At 44.9% G+C, this 23,602-nt stretch overlaps 1 protein-coding gene across 1 annotated transcript in view; it reads left to right on the top strand.

Moving 5' to 3' along the window:
- The window catches only part of LOC130298009 (uncharacterized), a 111,325-nt gene that overhangs the window by 17,970 nt on the left and 69,753 nt on the right, over window positions 1-23,602 (top strand). The window contains exon 10 of the mRNA XM_056550889.1: window positions 12,399-12,634. Coding sequence (XP_056406864.1) covers window positions 12,399-12,634 — 236 coding nt within the window. The remainder of the gene's footprint in view (window positions 1-12,398; window positions 12,635-23,602) is intronic.

Consider the following 23,602-nt stretch of genomic DNA (forward strand, 5'->3'; position numbering starts at 1 on the left):
ATATCGCAATACCAGTTGGGCCCCCCCCCCTCGAATTAATGAATTATCAGCCGCAGCGCGCTATCCCCACATTGGGCAACTAATCATATGTGACCCGCGAGCGCTGCTTCTCCCTCCCAACCCAAAATAATTATCAGCCGCTGCGCTGTACTGTACTATCCTGTGCCTGGGCTACAATAATAAATAAAATAAACTTTGTCTCACCTTCCAACATTCCCCCGTTGCTCCGGAACCGGCCTCAAGGTCCCTTCGCTGCTCTTTCTGCTTCCCGGGGATGAGAACGTCACAGAGCCGTCAGCCAATTACCAGCTGCAGTGATGTCCCACCTCGGCCGGTGATAGGCTGAGCACACTGTCATTTAAGAAGCTGGCCGGCTTCTTGGCCCATGAGGCCGGTTCTGGAGAATCGGGGGAACGTTGGAAGGTGAGATAAAGTTTATTTTATTTATTTATATACAATGGAGCAAAGAAATAAAGAGGAGAGCACTACTAATGCCAGAAGTATACATAAGCGGAGGTGGCTAGGAATCCTGTGTGATACTTGACACCTGTGGGGTGCATGCAGTAAAGCCGCAGTAACAACGTAATGAAACACAAAGAACAATAGCATGCACTCATCGCAAACATGGTGTTTATATGTCCGGGGCACCAAGAGGACATCAGGCTGGAACCGAAGCTCTCAGAGGCTACGCCGGTCGTTTCACGCGACTATGCGCGCTTCTTCTGGCCTCTCCATCTACGTGATCGTGCTGCATCTTTTATGTCATGTGACTGTGACCAACAACACTTGACTTAAGCAATGGAAGGAAACTGGTGCAAGGTGAGAATAATAGAAAATAAAAACATAATAATAGGCTTAGAGGGCAAAAGAGACAAATATAAGGAGATAATTATATCGTACATAAAAATGTAGACAGATCAGTACGGTCATTGAAGCCCAGTGGACCTTGGGCATTACATTTAATAATCCAGAGAGAGTCTGTCACCACCTTTTTGAGTTTGTTTCACACGTTCAAGGCCTCCAAACCTGAGGACGTTAAAATCATTAGCGTGACATTTAGGTGTTCTGCTAACCTCCGAATTCCTTTCCCTGTTTTTAGTGCATAAATATGCTCTCGGTACCGAGTAAAAAGCTGGCGTTTTGTTTCCCTTCTATAGAACCAATCACATGGGCACACAATATAATAAACTATAAAGGTGCTCCTACATGTCATTTAGTTGCTCAATTTTGTGGGAAACGCCACCTAAGATGCAGAACTCGTGTTAAACTGGCAGAAATGAGAATTGCCGCACTTCCGATTACCAATAAGATGTCTGTCTGTCTGTGAGCCAATTGCTGGATTCTTTTGGGGGATGAGAACTTTTTTGTATGTTTAATGTAATCAGCGACGGTTTTATTTTTCCTGTAAGTTATTACTGGTTGTTTACTGGTTATGTCTGTCAGATCTTGATCATTTTCTAAAATGTACCAGTGTCGTCGTATAGCATTATTCATTTGTTGGTTCATTTTGACTATTTTTGAAAGAAAATACACATTTTTTGTCTTGTTTTTTTTTAATGATATCTGTATCGCATGTCATTTTACTGACTTTCTTATAGGCTGAATCTATGATATTCGAGGGATAGCCTCCTCTCCATCAGTCTGATCCTCAATTCTTCAGCTTGTTTTTTTTTTTTCTTTTTTAAATCAACTGGTGGCAGAAAGTTAAACATATTTGTAAATTACTTCTATTAAAAAATCTTAATCCTTCCTGTATTTATTAGCTGCTGAATACTACAGAGGAAATTCTTTTCTTTTTGGAACACAGAGCTCTCTCCTGACATCACGAACAGTGCTCTCTGCTGACGTTATTATGATAATAAGTCTTTATTGTTGTCCTTAGTGGGATTTGAACCCAAGTCACCAGCACTGAAAGGCAGCAGTGCTAACCACTAAGCCACAATGCAGAGATTTCAGCAGAGAGCACTGTGGTCGTGATGTCATCAGTGTTCCAAAAAGAAAGAAATTTCCTCTGTAGCATTCAGCAGCTAATAAGTACTGGAAGGATTAAGATTTTTTAATAGAAGTAATTTACAAATCTGTTCAACTTTCTGGCACCAGTTGATTTAAAAAAGAAAAAAAAAAAAAAATAGTTTTTCCACCGGAGTACCCCTTCAACCCCTTAAGGACTCAGCCCACTTTGGCCTTAAGGACTCAGACAATTTAATTTTTATGTTTTCATTTTTTCCTCCTCGCCTTCTAAAAATCATAACTCTTTTATATTTTCATCCACAGACTAGTATGAGGGCTCGTTTTTTGCGCGACCAGTTGTCCTTTGTAATGACATCTCATTATATCATAAAATGTATGGCGCAACCAAAAAACACTTATTTTTGTGGGGAAATTAAAAAGAAAAACGCAATTTTGCAAATTTTGGAATGTTTCGTTTTCACGCCGTATAATTTACGGTAAAAATGACGTGTTCTTTATTCTGAGGGTCAATACGATTAAAATGATACCCATTATTACGTACTTTTCTATTATTGTTGTGCTTAAAAAAAATCACAAACTTTTTAACCAAATTAGTACGTTTATTATCCCTTTATTTTTCCGTATAAGCTGCGGTATGAGGGCTCATTTTTTGCGCCATGATCTGTACTTTTTTTGATACCACATTTGCATATAAAAAACTTTTAATACATTTTTAATTTTTTTTAATAAAATGTATTAAAGTAGCAATTTAGGACTTTTTTTTTTTTTTTTAACGTTCACGCCGTTCACCGTACGGGATCATTAACATTTTATTTTAATAGTCCGGACATTTACACACGCGGCGATACCAGATATATCTATAAAATTTATTTTTTACGCTTTTTGGGGGTAAAATAGGAAAAAACGGACGTTTTACTTTTTTATTCGGGGAGGGGATTTTTCACATTTTTTTTCCTTTTACTTTTATATTTTTTTTTTCACACTTGAATAGTCCCCATAGGGGACTATTCATAGCAATACCATGATTGCTAATACTGATCTGTTCTATCGGTCATCTTCTGCTCTGGTCTGCTTGATCTCAGACCAGAGCAGGAGAAGCCGGACGGAGGAACGAGAGGGGACCTCCGTGCGGCGTTCTGAAAGATCGGATCCCCGCAGCAGCACTGCGGGCGATCCGATCATTCATTGAAATCGCGTACTGCCGCAGATGCCGGGATCTGTATTGATCCCGGCACCTGAGGGGTTAATGGCGGACGCCTGCGAGATCGCGGGCGTCTGCCATTGCCGGCGGGTCCCTGGCTGCGATCAGCAGCCTGGATCAGCCCCGCATGACACGGGCATCGCTCCGATGCCCGCGGTTATGCACAGGACGTAAATGTACGTCCTGGTGCGTTAAGTACCACCGCACCAGGACGTACATTTATGTCCTGCGTCCTTAAGGGGTTAAGGTATGTGACAAACTCCATGAATAGTTCTTGTGATCCGTCCAAGACCATTAAAATATCATCAACGAATCTTTTATATACTTTGATAAATTTAGAAAAGGAATTGTGGTTGGAAAAAATAAATTTATTCTCAAACACAGCTAAAAAAAAAGATTTGCATACGTGCAAGAAATGGGCGTACCCATTGCTGTGCTGGTTCTCTGTCTGAACCATTGTTGGTTAAATTGAAAAATATTATTGGAGAGAATGAAAAGTGTAGATTCGGTGATAAACTCAATGTAATCAGCAGACTTGCCAGAAAAGTCTAGGAAGTGGCTTATAGCCTGTACACCCGCATCGTGGGGGATGCGGGTGTACAGGCTTTCCACGTCCCAGCAGAAGTTGTCAAAAAAGGTGAGGACTAGAGATGAGCGAACTTACAGTAAATTCGATTTGTCACAAACTTCTCGGCTCGGCAGTTGATAACTTATCCTGCGTAAATTAGTTCAGCTTTCAGGTGCTCCAGTGGGCTGGAAAAGATGGATACAGTCCTAGGAAAGAGTCTCCTAGGGCTCCTGAAAGAGCACCTGAAAGCTGAACTAATTTATGCAGGATAAGTCAGCAACTGTGACAAATCGAATTTACTGTAAGTTCGCTCATCTCTAGTGAAGACGTCATTTGAATCCTTAAGATATGAAGGAGAAGTTTGGAGCAGAGGTTGAAGAGCCCAGTCTAGATATTTAGATAAATATTGGATCGCAGATCCGATCCCTCCCGGCCTCTATAGGGCGGCCTGAAGGTTCAGTCCGCGACTTGGGGATTTTAGATAAAAGGTACCAATTGGGCTTTTTGGCATAGGTGGGTAGTGTATTGAAGAAAAATGTAGATCCAGCAATTCCGCAAAACATAGGCTTTATTTGTATCCAAAAATTTAAATGTTGCAACAAACATAGCACACACGACTCACCACCTAGCCAGTGTTACACTGCAAACATGGACGCGTTTCGGGCGCATGCGCACCCTTGATCACCACTGCACCTGTACGCACCTACTCCTCCTTTATACAGAGTCTTGAGGGAGGCGTAACCCACTGTGAATTAAATACAATTTAAGAAATCTTCAACTAAAAAACAGGTATGTACACAAGTATATTGTATATGATCTAGAGAGACTTCATGTATAACTTGATGTGCGGAAATATTCAAATATTCAGCTGTTCATATGTTGATGCAATTCTTCAGTGTTACTGAATGCATGTGAATCGCATAAAAAACTCAACCTGCCCTTGTATGTGTGCACATACTCCAACGCTCGCTGCACAAAATACTGGAGCAAAAAAACGTGGCAACGCTCTAGGTTACATTTTATGGGTGTGCACAGAGCAATAATGTTAATAAACTTCTATATGTTATCACATGCATTCAAAGTAAACATGTAACGAAAAAGTACACATTAGGTAACTCTTGTGAATAATGAATATTTTGTGTTACCACATATACTGAATATATGATTAAAATCCTAGGAGGGGACTGATTTTTCTATTATTGTTAGATATTGCTTGCATTATATTCGCTTGTCTATACCCCCGTTTAATCTATTTTCTAGACTTTTAGCTTCCTCAAGGTACTTGGATTGTGAAGTGCAATTTCTCTTAATTCTTGTTAGTTCACCTATAGGGATAGCTTGTATGGTTTGTGATGGGTAATTACTATCTGTCCTCAATACTGTATTCCCCGATATAGGTTTCCTATAAGTTTCTGTTTGTATGATAGTATTAGAAATTCCTGTTAAAATTAGATCTAAAAAATTAACCGTGACCGGATCTGAATGGAAAGTAAATTTAAGATTAAAGGTGTTGTCATTTAGGAATTCAATGAACAGTGGTATGGAAGACATATCACCCCTCCAAACGAGAAGGAGATCATCTATGAATCTCAGAAAAAATATTGTTGGTGGAAAAAAAGTACAACTCCTCCCAATAGGACATGGTAAGATTTGCTAATGAGGGGGAGTGTTTAGCCCGCATTGAAACACAACTACATTGTATGTAGAATTCTTTGTCAAAACAAAAAAAGTTATGTGTCATAAGAAACCAGGTCACTGATTTAATATATTCACATAGGTCCGCAGTATATCTGCTATGGCAACTTAGATGGTGCTCAAGGGCTTGTATGGCCACCGGCCAAGGAATGCAAGTGTAAAGTGAAATAATGTTGCAAGTTAGCCAACACCATTCGGGGCGCCATGTCAGAGAACCAAGATCACTAAGCACATCTCGAAAATCCTGTAGGTACCCGGAACTCACTAGAGGCTGTAACAACTGATCCAGCCACGAGGACAGCCTCTCCAATAAGGACCCACAGCTACAAACAATAGGGTGCATGGGGGGAGGATTAAGCTCTTTGTGGGTTTTAGGTAACGTGTACATGATTGGGGTGACAGGATTGTCACCTAATAGATATTCTTTTTCCCAATTGTTTAATATGCTGAGAGTCACTCCTCCTTCTAATAAAACTTCAAGTTCTCTTCTATACATGGGAGTTGGGTCACGACATAATTTCTGATAAACTTTGTCATCTTTTAACAATTCATGTACCGGAGTTATATATTTGCTTTTATCCATTACTGTCACCATACCTCCCTTATCGGACATTCTAATGATGATGGAATCATCATTTTGCAAATCTTTGAGTGCAGCATTTTGTGTGGGTGTAAGGTTACTGTTCTAAATTTTACCTAAATGTCTATGAAGATTGATTAATTCCTGCTCAATAGCCTCCTGAAACCTATCCATGCCCTCTGTACGGGACTGTAATGGATAAAAGTAAGGATTTTTAGTAACATGTGTCATTGGTAGCTATACTTTTAGTTCGAGATTGATTTTCAAAAGTTAACTCCTCCAATGTTACTGGCATTTGTTGATCAGGAAATGTGAGTGATCTCAACTGGTTTACAACTTTTTCATTGGTGTGATCTTTAGTGTTTGATTCCAACTCCAGATCTAAGAAGTGTCGTTGGACGGTTAAATTTTGCACAAACTTGTTAACCTCTATAACAGTGTTAAACACGCCAAATGTGTAAGTTTGTGCGAAACTCGACCCCCTCGACAAAACTTCCATGTGATTAGTGTCCAAGACTTTAGAAGATACATTTTTAAGATGCTGATTTCCTCCCCGTGCGGCTCCGCGTCTGCAGCTGTTCTCTATTCACTTGGCTTTCTGTGTTTTCGTCCTGCTCTCCGGGTTTTCTTCCTCTCCGGCTTCTCCAGTTTTTTGGCTTGCGGGAGATGGATGTGGCAGTATTACTCCTATCTTGTGAAGTTGAACTGTCTGAACACAAGCTTTCTGCTTCCTCCGTTTCCGCCTCAGTTAAACTGAAGGTAACTTTGGGTATGTTTTTTGGTTTATGTTTGTAGCCACTTTTTTTTTTTTAGGATTGAACGGGGAATATTCCTATCCCATATTAAATAATGAAGTTGAAAAATCAACTAGGAACCAGTCCTCAGGGTATATTAGATATAGACAGAAAAGAGATGGGAAAAGGAGTGATCCTGATATAAAAAATATTTATTTTATGTTACTTAATCACTGATACTCTCTGTCCCTGCTGGGCCCTAGCATGGGACACAGAAGTCAGCGAAAATAGAAATTCAATTAAAAATTAAATTAATAAAAATGAGATAAAACTTGCAACTAAATAGATGATGTATAGAATATTCAATAATGCGCTAAAAATAGCAAAGTGCTGTATTGTTCAATAACTGGAAAGTTCAACAGTCTTTGTGCTTCCAATAGTTAGATGGTAACACAGTTCAACAAAGTTCCGATGTATCAATCTTAGTAATAGTCATTGGTGATACAATGTAGCAAGTTGTCACTTCAGAACACTTCGTATACTGAGTGGATACGAGGTCTGGTGCACAGCACCACTCACCGCTCCTGATGCCGTCTATGGTAACTGGCTGGACGGGCTGATGTGGAGTTGTCAACCTCCGGCGATGCCCGATGTCTGTGCGGATCTCCTTCTCCTTTGATCCTCGGCTGGCACGGATGGCACCGGCCTTTCAGGTGTGCCGTGGATTGTGAGTTGGTCCGGGGAGACAGCGGTGGTGGCAGAAAATAGAAGTGGAGCAGCAGCGGTGGCGATGTAGTGGAAGCGGTGAGGGTAAGTGCGGCGTGCCTCGTGTGAACTGAGCGCTGTGCGCGCGTAGTGTAGCGTGGTCCCAAAACTAGGGACTTACAGCAGTTGCAAGAAAATTATTCAATATCGCTATATTGAAGATGGATTCAGATGGAGTAGATATATGCAAGTTAAATTCTAGACGCGTTTCAATGCCTCGGGCATTTTCCTCAGTAGAAATATAGTTGAATGTCATATGTCTGATGCGGTTATATATAGTGTTGGTGTTTGGAAAACCTGGGGGTTTCAGGATATAAGTAAAACAAGGTACTGGATCATCTCATTAAAGAAACAAGATAAGGAGGAAAAAGAGAAAAATATAGGAAGTGATATTAAATTAGAAGCTATATGATCACCTCTATTAATTCTATTATTATGCAGAAGGGTGGAACAACAGTGTATGGAGTCAAATCTCTACTATACATAAAATGTATATGCATGGAAATATGTACAAATATATATAGTATAATAGGTATAAATAAGATTAATAAACATAAGAGGAGACTATATTGGTATATAACAGAAATGAAAATAAAAATAAGAAATAAAAATACAAATAAAAATGAAAATAAAAATGAAAATAAAAATTAAATTAAATTAAATAAAAATGAAAATAAATTAAAAATAGAAATAGAAATAAAAAATGAAAAATGAATAAAAATGGATGATAAAAATAATAATAATAATTAATAATAATAATAATAAAAAGGAAAATGCCCGAGGCATTGAAACGCGTCTAGAATTTAACTTGCATATATCTACTCCATCTGAATCCATCTTCAATATAGCGATATTGAATAATTTTCTTGCAACTGCTGTAAGTCCCTAGTTTTGGGACCACGCTACACTACGCGCGCACAGCGCTCAGTTCACACGAGGCACGCCGCACTTACCCTCACCGCTTCCACTACATCGCCACCGCTGCTGCTCCACTTCTATTTTCTGCCACCACCGCTGTCTCCCCGGACCAACTCACAATCCACGGCACACCTGAAAGGCCGGTGCCATCCGTGCCAGCCGAGGATCAAAGGAGAAGGAGATCCGCACAGACATCGGGCATCGCCGGAGGTTGACAACTCCACATCAGCCCGTCCAGCCAGTTACCATAGACGGCGTCAGGAGCGGTGAGTGGTGCTGTGCACCAGACCTCGTATCCACTCAGTATACGAAGTGTTCTGAAGTGACAACTTGCTACATTGTATCACCAATGACTATTACTAAGATTGATACATCGGAACTTTGTTGAACTGTGTTACCATCTAACTATTGGAAGCACAAAGACTGTTGAACTTTCCAGTTATTGAACAATACAGCACTTTGCTATTTTTAGCGCATTATTGAATATTCTATACATCATCTATTTAGTTGCAAGTTTTATCTCATTTTTATTAATTGAATTTTTAATTGAATTTCTATTTTCGCTGACTTCTGTGTCCCATGCTAGGGCCCAGCAGGGACAGAGAGTATCAGTGATTAAGTAACATAAAATAAATATTTTTTATATCAGGATCACTCCTTTTCCCATCTCTTTTCTGTCTATATCTAATATACCCTGAGGACTGGTTTCTAGTTGATTTTTCAACTTCATTATTTAATATTTGTTAGACCTTTGGGTGAAGGTAACGCCAGTTCACCTCGGCTATATTTATTAATGCTAAGTGAGCTACACAGTTTTTTAACCCTTTTAATATTCCTATCCCACTTCGCCCAATCATAAACTTGGTTGAAAGTATAGTCCTCAGTGTCTCTTTTATATTTATTTAACCTTTTTTGTTTCCATAATATAATTTTCTAGTTTTTCCACTCGTTCATAAATGTTTTCCAAGAATTGGTCATAGTCCGGTAAATCTTTGTACTTATCCACTTCTTCCTTAGTTTTGTCCAACTCTTCCTGTACTGTATCTAACTTCTTTGACTCGTATTTAATGATGACGTTTATTAATGTTTTGGAGCAAACAGTTAGTGCCTCATTCCATTCAATGAGCATTTCGTTGTTGGAATTTTTTTGATTCTCAGTCCCCTTGGGATCATTTGCTGGCTTAGGTAATTTGATAGTGTCGTCTGATCCCACCATAAACGTGTCTCTTGTGTGAGTAACTTCTCTAGATCATGCAATAAAACCTTGAAATTCACTTGCGTTTGTTCTTGTTGTGCTGATGAGGAAAAAAGCTCTGCTGCTTTTTCTTTTCTATTGCATTTGGGAATCTGTTGTCCCGTAGCCATTTTGAACAGATATGCAGGTAAAGAGCAGACAGTCCTTAATAAACAGTCACAGCAAGCAAGAGAATTTCAACAGTGTGAATAACTAGTGTCACTGGTGGTGGACGTGGTTAGATGCAGTGCTATAGTTGCTAATGTGCCTGATTAAAGGGGTACTCCGCACCCCTAGACATCTTATCCCCTATCCGTTGGATAGGGGATAAGATGTCAGATCGCCATGGTCCCGCTGCTGTGGGCCCCCGGGATCTCTGCTTCTGCACCCACCTGTATGGCTTCCACCTCACACCGGCAACGCTGGAGGCTTCGGAGCCTGAGCACAATGGCGGACGAGCGTGAAGTAACGACTCCGCCCCGTGTCACGTCACGCCCTGCCCCCTCAATGCAAGTCTATTGGAGGTCCGTCACGCCCCCTCCCATAGACTTGCATTGAGGGGGCGGGGCGTGATGTCACACGGGGCGGAGTAGTGACGTCACGCTCGTCCACCATTGTGGTCAGGCTCCGGAGCCTCCAGCATTGTCGGTGTGAGGTGAAAGCCGTACAGATGGGTGCAGAAGTCGAGATCCCGTGGGCCCACAGCAGCGGGACCCCGGCGATCTGACATCTTATCCCCTATCCTTTGGATAGGGGATAAGATGTCTAGGGGTGCGGAGTACCCCTTTAATGTTTCATGGGAGGGAGCACAAGAAAACAGGCCATGCACAATGGGTAATGAAACATAAAATACATTTTCAACTCACCTCCCACTGGTCTTGCACGGATCCTCGGCCCAGCCCAGCCTGATACGTAGTATATTGAAGAAAAAATTTCGATCCAGCAATTACGTAAAACATAGGCTTTATCTGTATCCAAAAATTAAAATAACAAAGTAAAATAAAGTAACAACAGAGAGAGTCTGTCACCACCTTTTTGAGTTTGTGTCACACGTTCAAGGCCTCCAAACCTGAGGACGTTAAAATCATTAGCGTGACATTTTGCATAAATATGCTCTCGGTACCGAGTAAAAAGCTGGCGTTTTGTTTTCCCTATATAGAACCAATCACATGGGCACACAATATAATAAACTATAAAAGGTGCTCCTACATGTCATTTAGTTGCTCAATTTTGTGGGAAACGCCACCTAAGATGCAGAACTCGTGTTAAACTGGCAGAAATGAGAATTGCCGCACTTCCGATTACCAATAAGATGTCTGTCTGTCTGTGAGCCAATTGCTGAATTCTTTTGGGGGATGAGAACTTTTTTGTATGTTTAATGTAATCAGCGACGGTTTTATTTTTCCTGTAAGTTATTACTGGTTGTTTACTGGTTATGTCTGTCAGATCTTGATCATTTTCTAAAATGTACCAGTGTCGTCGTATAGCATTATTCATTTGTTGGTTCATTTTGAGTATTTTTCTCTTGTTTTTTGTAATGATATCTGTATCGCATGTCTTTTCGTTCCATTTTACTGACTTTCTTATAGGCTGAATCTATGATATTCGAGGGATAGCCTCCTCTCCATCAGTCTGATCCTCAATTCTTCTGTTGCTCGTACTTTTCAGGGTTGCTGTTAATCCTCTTTTAGCCTAATAAATTGGCTAAAGGGGATGCTCTTCTTTGTATACATAGGGTGAGAGCTGCAGTAGTGGAGGAGGGAATTTCTGGCAATGCTTTTCCTGTAACCCACGGTAACGACTCCTTCTGGTGTAGCAGATATTTTGATATCTAGAAATTTTATCTCGTATCCCCCGTATACACTAGTAAATTTCATGTTCATGTCGTCATTAAGGTATGTGACAAACTCCATGAATAGTTCTTGTGATCCGTCCCAGACCATTAAAATATCATCAACGAATCTTTTATATACTTTGATAAATTTAGAAAAGGATTTGTGGTTGGAAAAAATAAATTTACTCTCAAACACAGCTAAAAAAAAAAAGATTTGCATACGTGCAAGAAGTGGGCATACCCATTGCTGTGCCGCTTCTCTATCTGAACCATTGTTGGTTAAATTGAAAAATATTATTGGAGAGAATGAAAAGTGTAGATTCGGTGATAAACTCAATGTAATCAGCAGAGTTGCCAGAAAACTCTAGGAAGCGGCGTATAGCCTGTACACCCGCATCGTGGGTGTTACGGGTGTACAGGCTTTCCACATCCCAGCAGAAGTTGTCAAAAAAGGTGAGGACGTCATTTGAATCCTTCAGATATGAAGAGGTATGAAGAAAAGATAAAATTCCTGCGATGGCGCTGCCTCGTGGTTACATATGGAGTCGGAGAGGGGAGGGTTAATTTTCATGTATTTTAATCATACACAGTTTTCAAACTGAAAACTCTTACCCCGCTGGGTCTTAATGAATACATAGAACACAGCACATAAAACACTGTAATTCCCAGGATACTAAGTTTATAATCTTGCTAAAACCTGATTGGTCCTAACAGCGTCAACACTGAACCGAGCTAACACCTCAGAAACTTAATTTCAGTAGGCGCCCTCCTGATTGGCTCACACGCAATCGTGGATCAGTGCAGGATTGGCTACCATCAATTCCCATTCATAATCACAAACACACGACCCCGTACACTTTGTTATTTATTATTATTTTTTGTTTCATTCACCCTCTAGAGAGGCTTCTCTCTGGCTAAAATGCCATCAAACACTCCCATCGGACTTTCTACGTCTCCATGTACACCCGTACTTGCTAACCTCGGGTATTTAGCCATTCAAGTAGGCATACACCTGATTGGTCCAAATGCCATCAAGCAACAGAACCAGATTGGACATTACTCCTGTGTAGTATTTGTACGCCTCCCAAACACTTTAATGGGCTATGCATTTTCATTGGTCTTTTTGCCGTCTCGGTAGGCAGTTCTCGGATTGGCCCAATCGCCATCATGCACCTGCGCTCTGATTGGCTGCCTCACCCGCAGCCCTTCAGAAGTAATTGTACGCCTCCCATACACCTCTCTGCATTTGCAATGGCATTTGTGCCGTCCCGGTAGGCGTTCCACTTATTGGCCAATTTGCCATCATGTACCTGCGCTCTGATTGGCTGACTCACGCGCAGCCTCTCAGAAGTAATTGTACGCATATACGCATGCCGCTTTACTCTGCTCCGAACATGCAAACAAAGCCTCCCATTGGTCACGCCCACCTCACATGATAGAAACACTACGACCATACCACCAACTGATTGGTCCCCAATATTTGTGAATGAATCTGATTTTTTACTTACCTGGTTCCTAACAAAACGACTGCAACCTCGAATAACCACATGTTTGTATCTAACTTTAATCTACTGTGTATGATGCAACGTACTCTGTTTTGCTTAATTAGTGTTTCATATCGGGATCTTTTTCTTATGTCAAGCACCACCCACTTTGACTCAGTGGTTCCCGCCAGCTGTTTTTGGCGCCATTTCACATCTGTATATATACAAGCACTGAGTCCATCTACTGTATGCAATTGAGAAAGAGGGAGTTTGCCCTCGAAACGCGTCTTGCTGTCATCTGATTTTCTATGTATGATTAAAATACATGAAAATTAACCCTCCCGTCTCTGATTCCATACGTATCCACCGAGGCAGCGCCATCGCAGGAATTTTATCTTTTCTTCATACCTCTGCAACTCCACCGACTTCACCCAGAAGCCCGGATCTCTCTGCAGGCTGCAGCCCAGGATACAGACCTTCTAATCCCCATTACATTTGGGTTCAATGCGCTCATTTCACCCTCCAAAAGGTGAGCACCTTTTCTACTAAAGGGCTATTTTAAACCACTTTACCCACAGAATTACGCGAGGTGCTGTCCTCCACTTTCTTTCTCCTATACTCTTCTTCAGATATGAAGGAACAGTTTGGAGCAGAGGTTGAAGAGCCCAGACTTGATATTTAGATAAATATTCGGTCACGGATCCGATCCCGGCCTCTATAGGGCGGCCTGGAGGTTTGGTCCGCAACTTTTGTGGATTTTAGGTTAAAGGTACCAATTGGGCTTTTTGACATAGGTGGGTAGTAACTTCTCTGCTGTTCGACGTTCTAAGACTCCCTTTTCTGTGTATCGTCTTAATAGCGATCTCAAGGCATTAAGAATTTTATTGGTTGGGTCTGTAGGAGGGCTGGGCGGTATGGCCAAATCTGCGTTTCACTGTATTTTTGTAACTTTCGGCGGTTCCATGGTATATAGCGGTATTTCCTCCCCCCCAAAAAAAATTCATTATAAGGCCCAGCGCTGCGCTATTCTGCCCCCCCCCCAACAAAAATTAAGTATCTTCCCAGTCCTGCGCTATTCTGCCCCCCCCCAACAAAAATTTATTATCAGCCCAGCGCTGCGCTATTCTGCCCCCCCACAACAAAAATGAATTATCAGCCCAGCGCTGCACTATTCTGCCCCCCCCTCAACAAAAATTATCAGCCCAGCGCTGCCCCCATCAGGGTAAATACTCACATGTCACCCGCTGCCCTCCTCGTGCTGTTTGTTGCCGCCGCCGGCGCAGACACAAGGTAAACAAAATAAACTCATGCATGTTCCGACGTCGGCCTTACGCTAGGGACGGGAACGTTGAACAGCCGTCAACCTATCACCGACCGCAGCAATGTTCCGCCTGGACATTTCCACATGTAGCGATACCACTTATGTTTATTTTTGTACATTATTTTTGTAAAGAAAATTGGAAACTTTTATTAGGAAAGGGGCTTATTCACATGTATACGCACTTATTAAAATATTGTAATCACTATTTTTCAGTCTCAATAGGAACTTATGTGTTACTGGGGGGGGGGGGGGGGGGGGGGTTCTGCTTCTCCAGTTTATATGGTGCATTTTGTGTCAGAAAATGCTGGAAGTTGCATTTAGTTACTAGATAACTACTAGTTACTAGATTCTGGGGGTGCAATTCAGTGCGGGGGCCACTAAAAATAAATAAAATTAGATGGCACAACTGCCCTAATGCCCGACGTGACAGTCCGCTCCTATACAAAACATTCATGCATATACATATCATACATACACCAGCCACTGCCCCCATATCATACATACACCAGCCACTGCCCCCATATACATACACACCCCCGCCACTGCCCCCCCCACATCATACATTACATATACACATACACTCACACCATACATATACACACATCATACATACACCCGCCACTGCGCCCACATCATACATACACACACACATACACTCACACCATACATATACACCATACATATACACATCATACATGCACCAGCCACTGCCCCCATATCATACATACACACACACCCGCCACTGCCCCCCCCCACATCATACATTACATACACACATCACACATACATCATACACACATACACTCACACCATACATATACACCATACATATGCACACATCATACACACCCCCGCCACTGCCCCCCCCCCCACATCATACATTACATACACACATACACTCACACCATACATATACACCATACATATACACATATCATACATACACCCACCGCTGCCCCCCACATCATACATACACACACACACACATACACTCACACCATACATATACACCATACATATACACATCATACATAAACACACACATACACTCACACCATACATATACACCATACATATACACATCATAAATGCACCAGCCACTGCCCCCATATCATACATACACACACACCCGCCACTGCCCCCCCCCCATCATACATTACATACACATCACACAGACATCATACACACATTATACATTACATACACATCACACAGACATCATACACACATCATACATTACATACACATCATACAGACATTATACACACATTATACATTACATACACATCACACAGACATTATACACACATCATACATTACATACACATCATACATAGACATCATACACACATTATACATTACATACACATCACACACAGACATCATACACACATTATACATTACATACACATCACACAGACATTATACACACATTATACATTACATACACATCACACATAGACATCATACACACATCATACATTACATACACATCATACAGACATCATACATTACATACACATCATACAGACATCATATACACATCATACATTACATACACATCATACAGACATCATACACACATACATGTACACCATACATATGCACACATCATACATACACCTGCCGCTGCCCACCCCACATCATATATCACATACATACACATCACACGTAGACATCATACACACATTATATATTACATACACATCACAGAGACATCATACACACATTATACATTACATACACATCACACACAGACATCATACACACATTATACATTACATACACATCACACACAGACATCATACACACATTATACATTACATACACATCACACACAGACATCATACACACATCATACATTACATACACATCATACATAGACATCATACACACATACACTCACACCATACATATCCACCAGCGTTTCCCAACCAGGGTGCCTCCAGCTGTTGCAAAACTACAACTCCCAGCATGCCCAGGGCATGCTGGGAGTTGTAGATTTGCAACAGCTGGAGGCACCCTGGTTGGGAAACACTGATATACACCATACATATGCACACATCATACATACACCTGCCCCCCTCCCCCATCATACATTACATACACACATCACACATACACTCACACTCTACATATACAACCACCCTTCCTGCCGCCGCCTGTATTCTTGGTCTCCTCACCTGAGCCGCCATGAGTGGACATCAGAGCTGTAGTCACCGCCGGTGTGAGGTGACATTTCCGTCCTCCCCCCCCCCCCCGCTCTGTGTTTTCCCCGTGCAAACAAGCAACCGCCCCGTGGTGGATTAGGTCCTGTCTAGACAGATCAGGGGAGGGGGAGGGATAGAGCTGTGTGCGGGGGATGGAGCTGTGTGCGGGGGAGGAGCTGTGTGCGGGGGAGGGATGGAGCTGTGTGCGGGGGAGGGATGGAGCTGTGTGCGGGGGAGGGATGGAGCAGTGTGCGGGGGAGGGAGCAGTGTGCGGGGGAGGGAGCAGTGTGCGGGGGAGGGAGCAGTGTGCGGGGGAGGGAGCAGTGTGCGGGGGAGGGAGCAGTGCGCGGGGGATGGAGCTGTGCGCGGGGGAGGGATGGAGCTGTGCGCGGGGGAGGGATGGAGCTGTGCGCGGGGGAGGGATGGAGCTGTGCGCGGGGGAGGGATGGAGCTGTGCGCGGGGGATGGATGGAGCTGTGCGCGGGGGATGGAGCAGTGCGCGGGGGAGGGAGCAGTGTGCGGGGGATGGAGCAGTGTGCGGGGGATGGAGCAGTGTGCGGGGGATGGAGCAGTGTGCGGGGGATGGAGCAGTGTGCGGGGGATGGAGCAGTGTGCGGGGCATGGAGCAGTGTGCGGGGGATGGAGCAGTGTGCGGGGGATGGAGCAGTGTGCGGGGGATGGAGCAGTGTGCGGGGCATGGAGCAGTGTGCGGGGGATGGAGCAGTGTGCGGGGGATGGAGCTGTGCACGGAGCTGTCTACATCCTCTCTCTCCCCCTGCTGTGTCTTCTGAGCTCCGTCCATCCTCCGGGAGGGGAGATAAGGGGGGTCTCTGCAGTCAGCTGGAGGCCCCGCCCCCTCCATACACTCTGAGCCCCGGTGTGAGGTGGAGACTTCCATCGCCTCCTGCACCTCACACCGACATTAAAGAAAAATAAGGGGGAAGTCTGTCTGTCCGGCCCGATACAGGGCTAAATCTATCAACAATTCACCTGCCCCCAGCCCAAAACTACTTGTCCCGGGCGTCGGGCGATAGGATTTCCACATCCCTGTTGTCGTATTGTTCATAATCCCAGTTGCTCTTCCTTTGTCAGCTCTGGTAACGAGATTCTCTTGTTTAACTATCCAGCTTAAAGCTTCTGTAACAGTTATAACCGTTCAATTGTTCTCTATTTCATGGTAAATAAGACATATAACATCACTGGATACGGCTTGGTAGGGATCGACCGATATCGTATCTTTAGGGCCGATACCGATAATCGGTGGAGGTTAGGGCCGATAGCCGATAACTTATACAGATATTCCGGTATAAATTATCGGCTAATTATCCCCCAGCGACACCGCTGCAGATCATTGATTTAAAGCGGGTGCTTTAAATCAATGCACTGCAGTGGCTTTTGCGGTGCCATAGGCCGCCGCCGCCACCCACTACTCTCCCCCTACCTGTCCGGGGGTCCTGAGTCCTATCACCACCACACCGCTCCCCCTACCGCCACACCGCTCCGTGGCCCCTACCGCCGCACCACTCCCCCTACCGCCGCACCACTCCCCCTACCGCCACACCGCTCCGCGCACCCTACCGCCGCACCCCCCACTGCCCCGGCCCCATTGCTTCCCCCATCCCCGGTTTTATAATTACCTGTTCCCGTGGTCCACTCTACATCTGGCTCCGGTGGCGTCTTCCTGAGCTGTCACTGTGCGCACTGACGGTGACGTCACGTCGCGCATGTCACGTCACTCGTCACTGCGCACAGCGTAACGCAGGACGCAGCAGGAGCCAGAAGTAGCGTGGGCCCCGGGAACAGGCAATTATAAAACCGGGGATGGGGGAGGCAATGGGGGCGGTGCGGTGTGCGACGCAGTGCAGCGGGTCGTGGGGGGGCGGTCGCGGTGCAGTGCGGCAGGTGGGGGGGGGCGGTCGCGGTACGGCGGGTCGGGGGGGGGGGCAGTCGCGGTGCGGGCTGGGCATTATCGGCAAGGTAATTGCTGATACCGATAATGCCCAAAATTGTGATTATCGGCCGATAATATAAGCCAAACCGATAATCGGTCGATCCCTACTGCTTGGACAAACAGATCAAGGGGAGAGCCTGGGACGATCGGGGGATTGAATGTGGAGGGTTTCCTCCAGTGAATGGGTCAGAAATGGAGTCCTAATTCTAGCACAGAGTGGCCTCTGCGGCCAGTCCAGTAAGATCTCTCACCCATTGATTATCATCTCCATCAGATCCTTCACTCATACTCAAACCGAGTGGACAATACAGCACGGAGAGCCACTCTCTATAGATCAGGATGCAACACAATCTTCCTGATGGATTTAAATAAATCCACTTCAAATTGAGTAGGATCGAATCTTTCATAGAGTCCATAGTTCAAGCCTTTAGACAAAACGGGGATTGTTTCGAGGGGTATCTCGATTCCACAGATGTTAATGACTTTTTCGGGACTTACTATTGGTGCCAGGAGACGGTTTTCCTTTTTTGTTGAGTCCAGCTCGGATTTCCTCGTCCTCTTGTGCTTCCCCCATCTGGTCTTCCTCCTAAAGGGCTTCCATCTTCCTTGTTTTTGGGGTGACGGTCACTAGGGGTATCCTTTGCGGCATCATAGCACCACAAAGTCCAGCAATCCAAGAATACAAGCTCCAAGGGGGGGGGGACAGATTAATAAATACTAATAACCTGCATGCGTCGTATGTCTTAGGGGGGCTGTGTATATACAGGGGGGGCTGTGTATATAGAGGGGGGCTGTATATATAGAGGGGGGCTGTGTATATAGAGGGGGGGCTGTGTATATAGAGGGGGGGCTGTGTATATAGAGGGGGGCTGTATATATAGAGGGGGGGGGCTGTGTATATAGAGGGGGGGCTGTGTATATAGAGGGGGGCTGTGTATATAGAGGGGGGCTGTGTATATAGAGGGGGGCTGTGTATATAGAGGGGGCTGTGTATATAGAGGGGGGCTGTGTATATAGAGGGGGGGCTGTGTATATACAGGGGGGGCTGTGTATATAGAGGGGGGCTGTGTATATAGAGGGGGGCTGTGTATATAGAGGGGGGGGGGCTGTGTATATACAGGGGGGCTGTATATATAGAGGGGGGCTGTGTATATATAGAGGGGGGGGGGCTGTGTATATAGAGGGGGGGCTGTGTATATAGAGGGGGGCTGTATATATAGAGGGGGGCTGTGTATATATAGAGGGGGGCTGTGTATATACAGGGGGGGCTGTGTATATAGAGGGGGGCTGTGTATATAGAGGGGGGCTGTGTATATACAGGGGGGGCTGTGTATATACAGGGGGGCTGTATATATAGAGGGGGGCTGTGCATATATAGAGGGGGGGGCTGTGTATATAGAGGGGGGGCTGTGTATATAGAGGGGGGCTATATATATAGAGGGGGGCTGTGTATATATAGAGGAGGGGGGCTGTGTATATATAGAGGGGGGGGGCTGTGTATATAGAGGGGGGCTGTGTATATAGAGGGGGGGGCTGTGTATATAGAGGAATGGCTGTGTATATAGAGGGGGGCTGTGTATATAGAGGGGGGCTGTGTATATAGAGGGGGGGCTGTGTATATAGAGGGGGGGCTGTGTATATAGAGGGGGGCTGTGTATATAGAGGGGGGGGCTATGTATATAGAGGGGGGCTGTGTATATAGAGGGGGGCTGTGTATATAGAGGGGGGGCTGTGTATATAGAGGGGGGGCTGTGTATATAGAGGGGGGGCTGTGTATATAGAGGGGGGGCTGTGTATATAGAGGGGGACTGTGTATATAGAGGGGGACTGTGTATATAGAGGGGGGGCTGTGTATATAGAGGGGGGCTGTGTATATAGAGGGGGGCTGTATATATACAGGGGGGGCTGTGTATATAGAGGGGGGCTGTATATATAGAGGGGGGCTGTGTATATAGAGGGGGGGCTGTGTATATAGAGGGGGGGCTGTGTATATAGAGGGGGGCTGTATATATAGAGGGGGGCTGTGTATATATAGAGGGGGGGGGCTGTGTATATAGAGGGGGGGCTGTGTATATAGAGGGGGGCTGTATATATAGAGGGGGGGTTGTATATATAGAGGGGGGCTGTGTATATAGAGGGGGGCTGTGTATATAGAGGGGGGGCTGTGTATATACAGGGGGGCTGTGTATATAGAGGGGGGCTGTATATATAGAGGGGGGCTGTGTATATAGAGGGGGGGGGCTGTGTATATACAGGGGGGCTGTATATATAGAGGGGGGCTGTGTATATATAGAGGGGGGGGCTGTGTATATAGAGGGGGGGCTGTGTATATAGAGGGGGGCTGTATATATAGAGGGGGGCTGTGTATATATAGAGGGGGGCTGTGTATATACAGGGGGGGCTGTGTATATAGAGGGGGGCTGTGTATATAGAGGGGGGCTGTGTATATAGAGGGGGGCTGTGTATATACAGGGGGGGGCTGTGTATATACAGGGGGGGCTGTGTATATACAGGGGGGGCTGTGTATATAGAGGGGGCTGTGTATATAGAGGGGGGCTGTATATATACAGGGGGGCTGTGTATATAGAGGGGGGCTGTATATATAGAGGGGGGCTGTGTATATAGAGGGGGGGCTGTGTATATAGAGGGGGGCTGTGCATATATAGAGGGGGGGGCTGTGTATATAAAGGGGGGGCTGTGTATATAGAGGGGGGCTGTGTATATAGAGGGGGGCTGTGTATATATAGAGGAGGGGGGCTGTGTATATATAGAGGGGGGGGGCTGTGTATATAGAGGGGGGCTGTGTATATAGAGGGGGGGGCTGTGTATATAGAGGAATGGCTGTGTATATAGAGGGGGGCTGTGTATATAGAGGGGGGCTGTGTATATATAGAGGGGGGGGCTGTGTATATAGAGGGGGGCTGTGTATATAGAGGGGGGGCTGTGTATATAGAGGGGGGCTGTATATATAGAGGGGGGGCTGTGTATATAGAGGGGGGGGCTGTGTATATAGAGGGGGGCTGTGTATATAGAGGGGGGCTGTGTATATAGAGGGGGGGCTGTGTATATAGAGGGGGGGCTGTGTATATAGAGGGGGGGGCTGTGTATATAGAGGGGGGGCTGTGTATATAGAGGGGGCTGTGTATATAGAGGGGGGCTGTGTATATAGAGGGGGGACTGTGTATATAGAGGGGGGGCTGTGTATATAGAGGGGGGCTGTGTATATAGAGGGGGGCTGTATATATACAGGGGGGGCTGTGTATATAGAGGGGGGGCTGTATATATAGAGGGGGGCTGTGTATATAGAGGGGGGGCTGTGTATATAGAGGGGGGGCTGTGTATATAGAGGGGGGGCTGTGTATATAGAGGGGGGCTGTGTATATAGAGGGGGGGGCTGTGTATATAGAGGGGGGGGGGCTGTGTATATAGAGGGGGGCTGTGTATATAGAGGGGGGCTGTGTATATATAGAGGGGGCTGTGTATATAGAGGGGGGCTGAGTATATAGAGGGGGGCTGTGTATATAGAGGGGAGCTGTGTATATAGAGGGGGGCTGTGTATATAGAGGGGGGGCTGTGTATATAGAGGGGGGCTGTGTATATAGAGGGGGGCTGTGTATATAGAGGGGGGCTGTGTATATAGAGGGGGGGCTGTGTATATAGAGGGGGGGCTGTGTATATAGAGGGGGGGCTGTGTATATAGAGGGGGGGGCTGTGTATATAGAGGGGGGCTGTGTATATAGAGGGGGGCTGTGTATATAGAGGGGGGGGCTGTGTATATAGAGGGGGGCTGTGTATATAGAGGGGGGCTGTGTATATAGAGGGGGGGGGCTGTGTATATAGAGGGGGGCTGTGTGTATAGAGGGGGGGCTGTGTGTATAGAGGGGGGCTGTGTATATAGAGGGGGGGCTGTGTATATAGAGGGGGGGCTGTGTATATAGAGGGGGGCTGTGTATATAGAGGGGGGCTGTGTATATAGAGGGGGGCTGTGTATATAGAGGGGGCTGTGTATATATAGAGGGGGCTGTGTATATAGAGGGGGGCTGTGTATATAGAGGGGGGCTGTGTATATAGGGGGGGCTGTGTATATAGAGGGGGGCTGTGTATATAAGAGGGGGGCTGTGTATATAGGGGGGGGCTGTGTATATAGAGGGGGGCTGTGTATATAGAGGGGGGCTGTGTATATAGAGGGGGGCTGTGTATATAGGGGGGGCTGTGTATATAGAGGGGGGCTGTGTATATAAGAGGGGGGCTGTGTATATAGGGGGGGGCTGTGTATATAGAGGGGGGCTGTGTATATAGAGGGGGGCTGTGTATATAGAGGGGGGCTGTGTATATAGAGGGGGGCTGTGTATACTAATAACCTGCAGTGTCGTATGTCTTAGGGGGGATTAAACTGGCAGAGTCACTGGTAGAGAAGGATCTGGGGGACTTGTAGATCACAGACTACAGAATAGCACAATGTCAGGCTGCTGCTTCCAAGGCCGGCAGGATATTGTCATGTATAAAAAGAGGCCTGGACTCCAGGGACATAATACTCCCCCTATATAAAGCATTGGTACAGTCTATAGTGTATAATACTCCCCCTTTATAAAGCATTGGTACAGTCTATAGTGTATAATACTCCCCCTTTATAAAGCATTGGTACAGTCTATAGTGTATAATACTCCCCCTTTATAAATCATTGGTACAGTCTATAGTGTATAATACTCCCCCTTTATAAAGCATTGGTACAGTCTATAGTGTATAATACTCCCCCTTTATAAAGCATTGGTACAGTCTATAGTGTATAATACTCCCCCTTTATAAAGCATTGGTACAGTCTATAGTGTATAACACTCCCCCTTTATAAAGCATTGGTACAGTCTATAGTGTATAACACTCCCCCTTTATAAAGCATTGGTACAGTCTATAGTGTATAACACTCCCCCTTTATAAAGCATTGGTACAGTCTATAGTGTATAACACTCCCCCTTTATAAAGCATTGGTACAGTCTATAGTGTATAACACTCCCCCATTATAAAGCATTGGTACAGTCTATAGTGTATAATACTCCCCCATTATAAAGCATTGGTACAGTCTATAGTGTATAATACTCCCCCTTTATAAAGCATTGGTACAGTCTATAGTGTATAATA

Source organism: Hyla sarda (assembly GCF_029499605.1).
Source record: "Hyla sarda isolate aHylSar1 chromosome 1 unlocalized genomic scaffold, aHylSar1.hap1 SUPER_1_unloc_15, whole genome shotgun sequence".
Lineage (NCBI taxonomy): Eukaryota > Metazoa > Chordata > Amphibia > Anura > Hylidae > Hyla > Hyla sarda.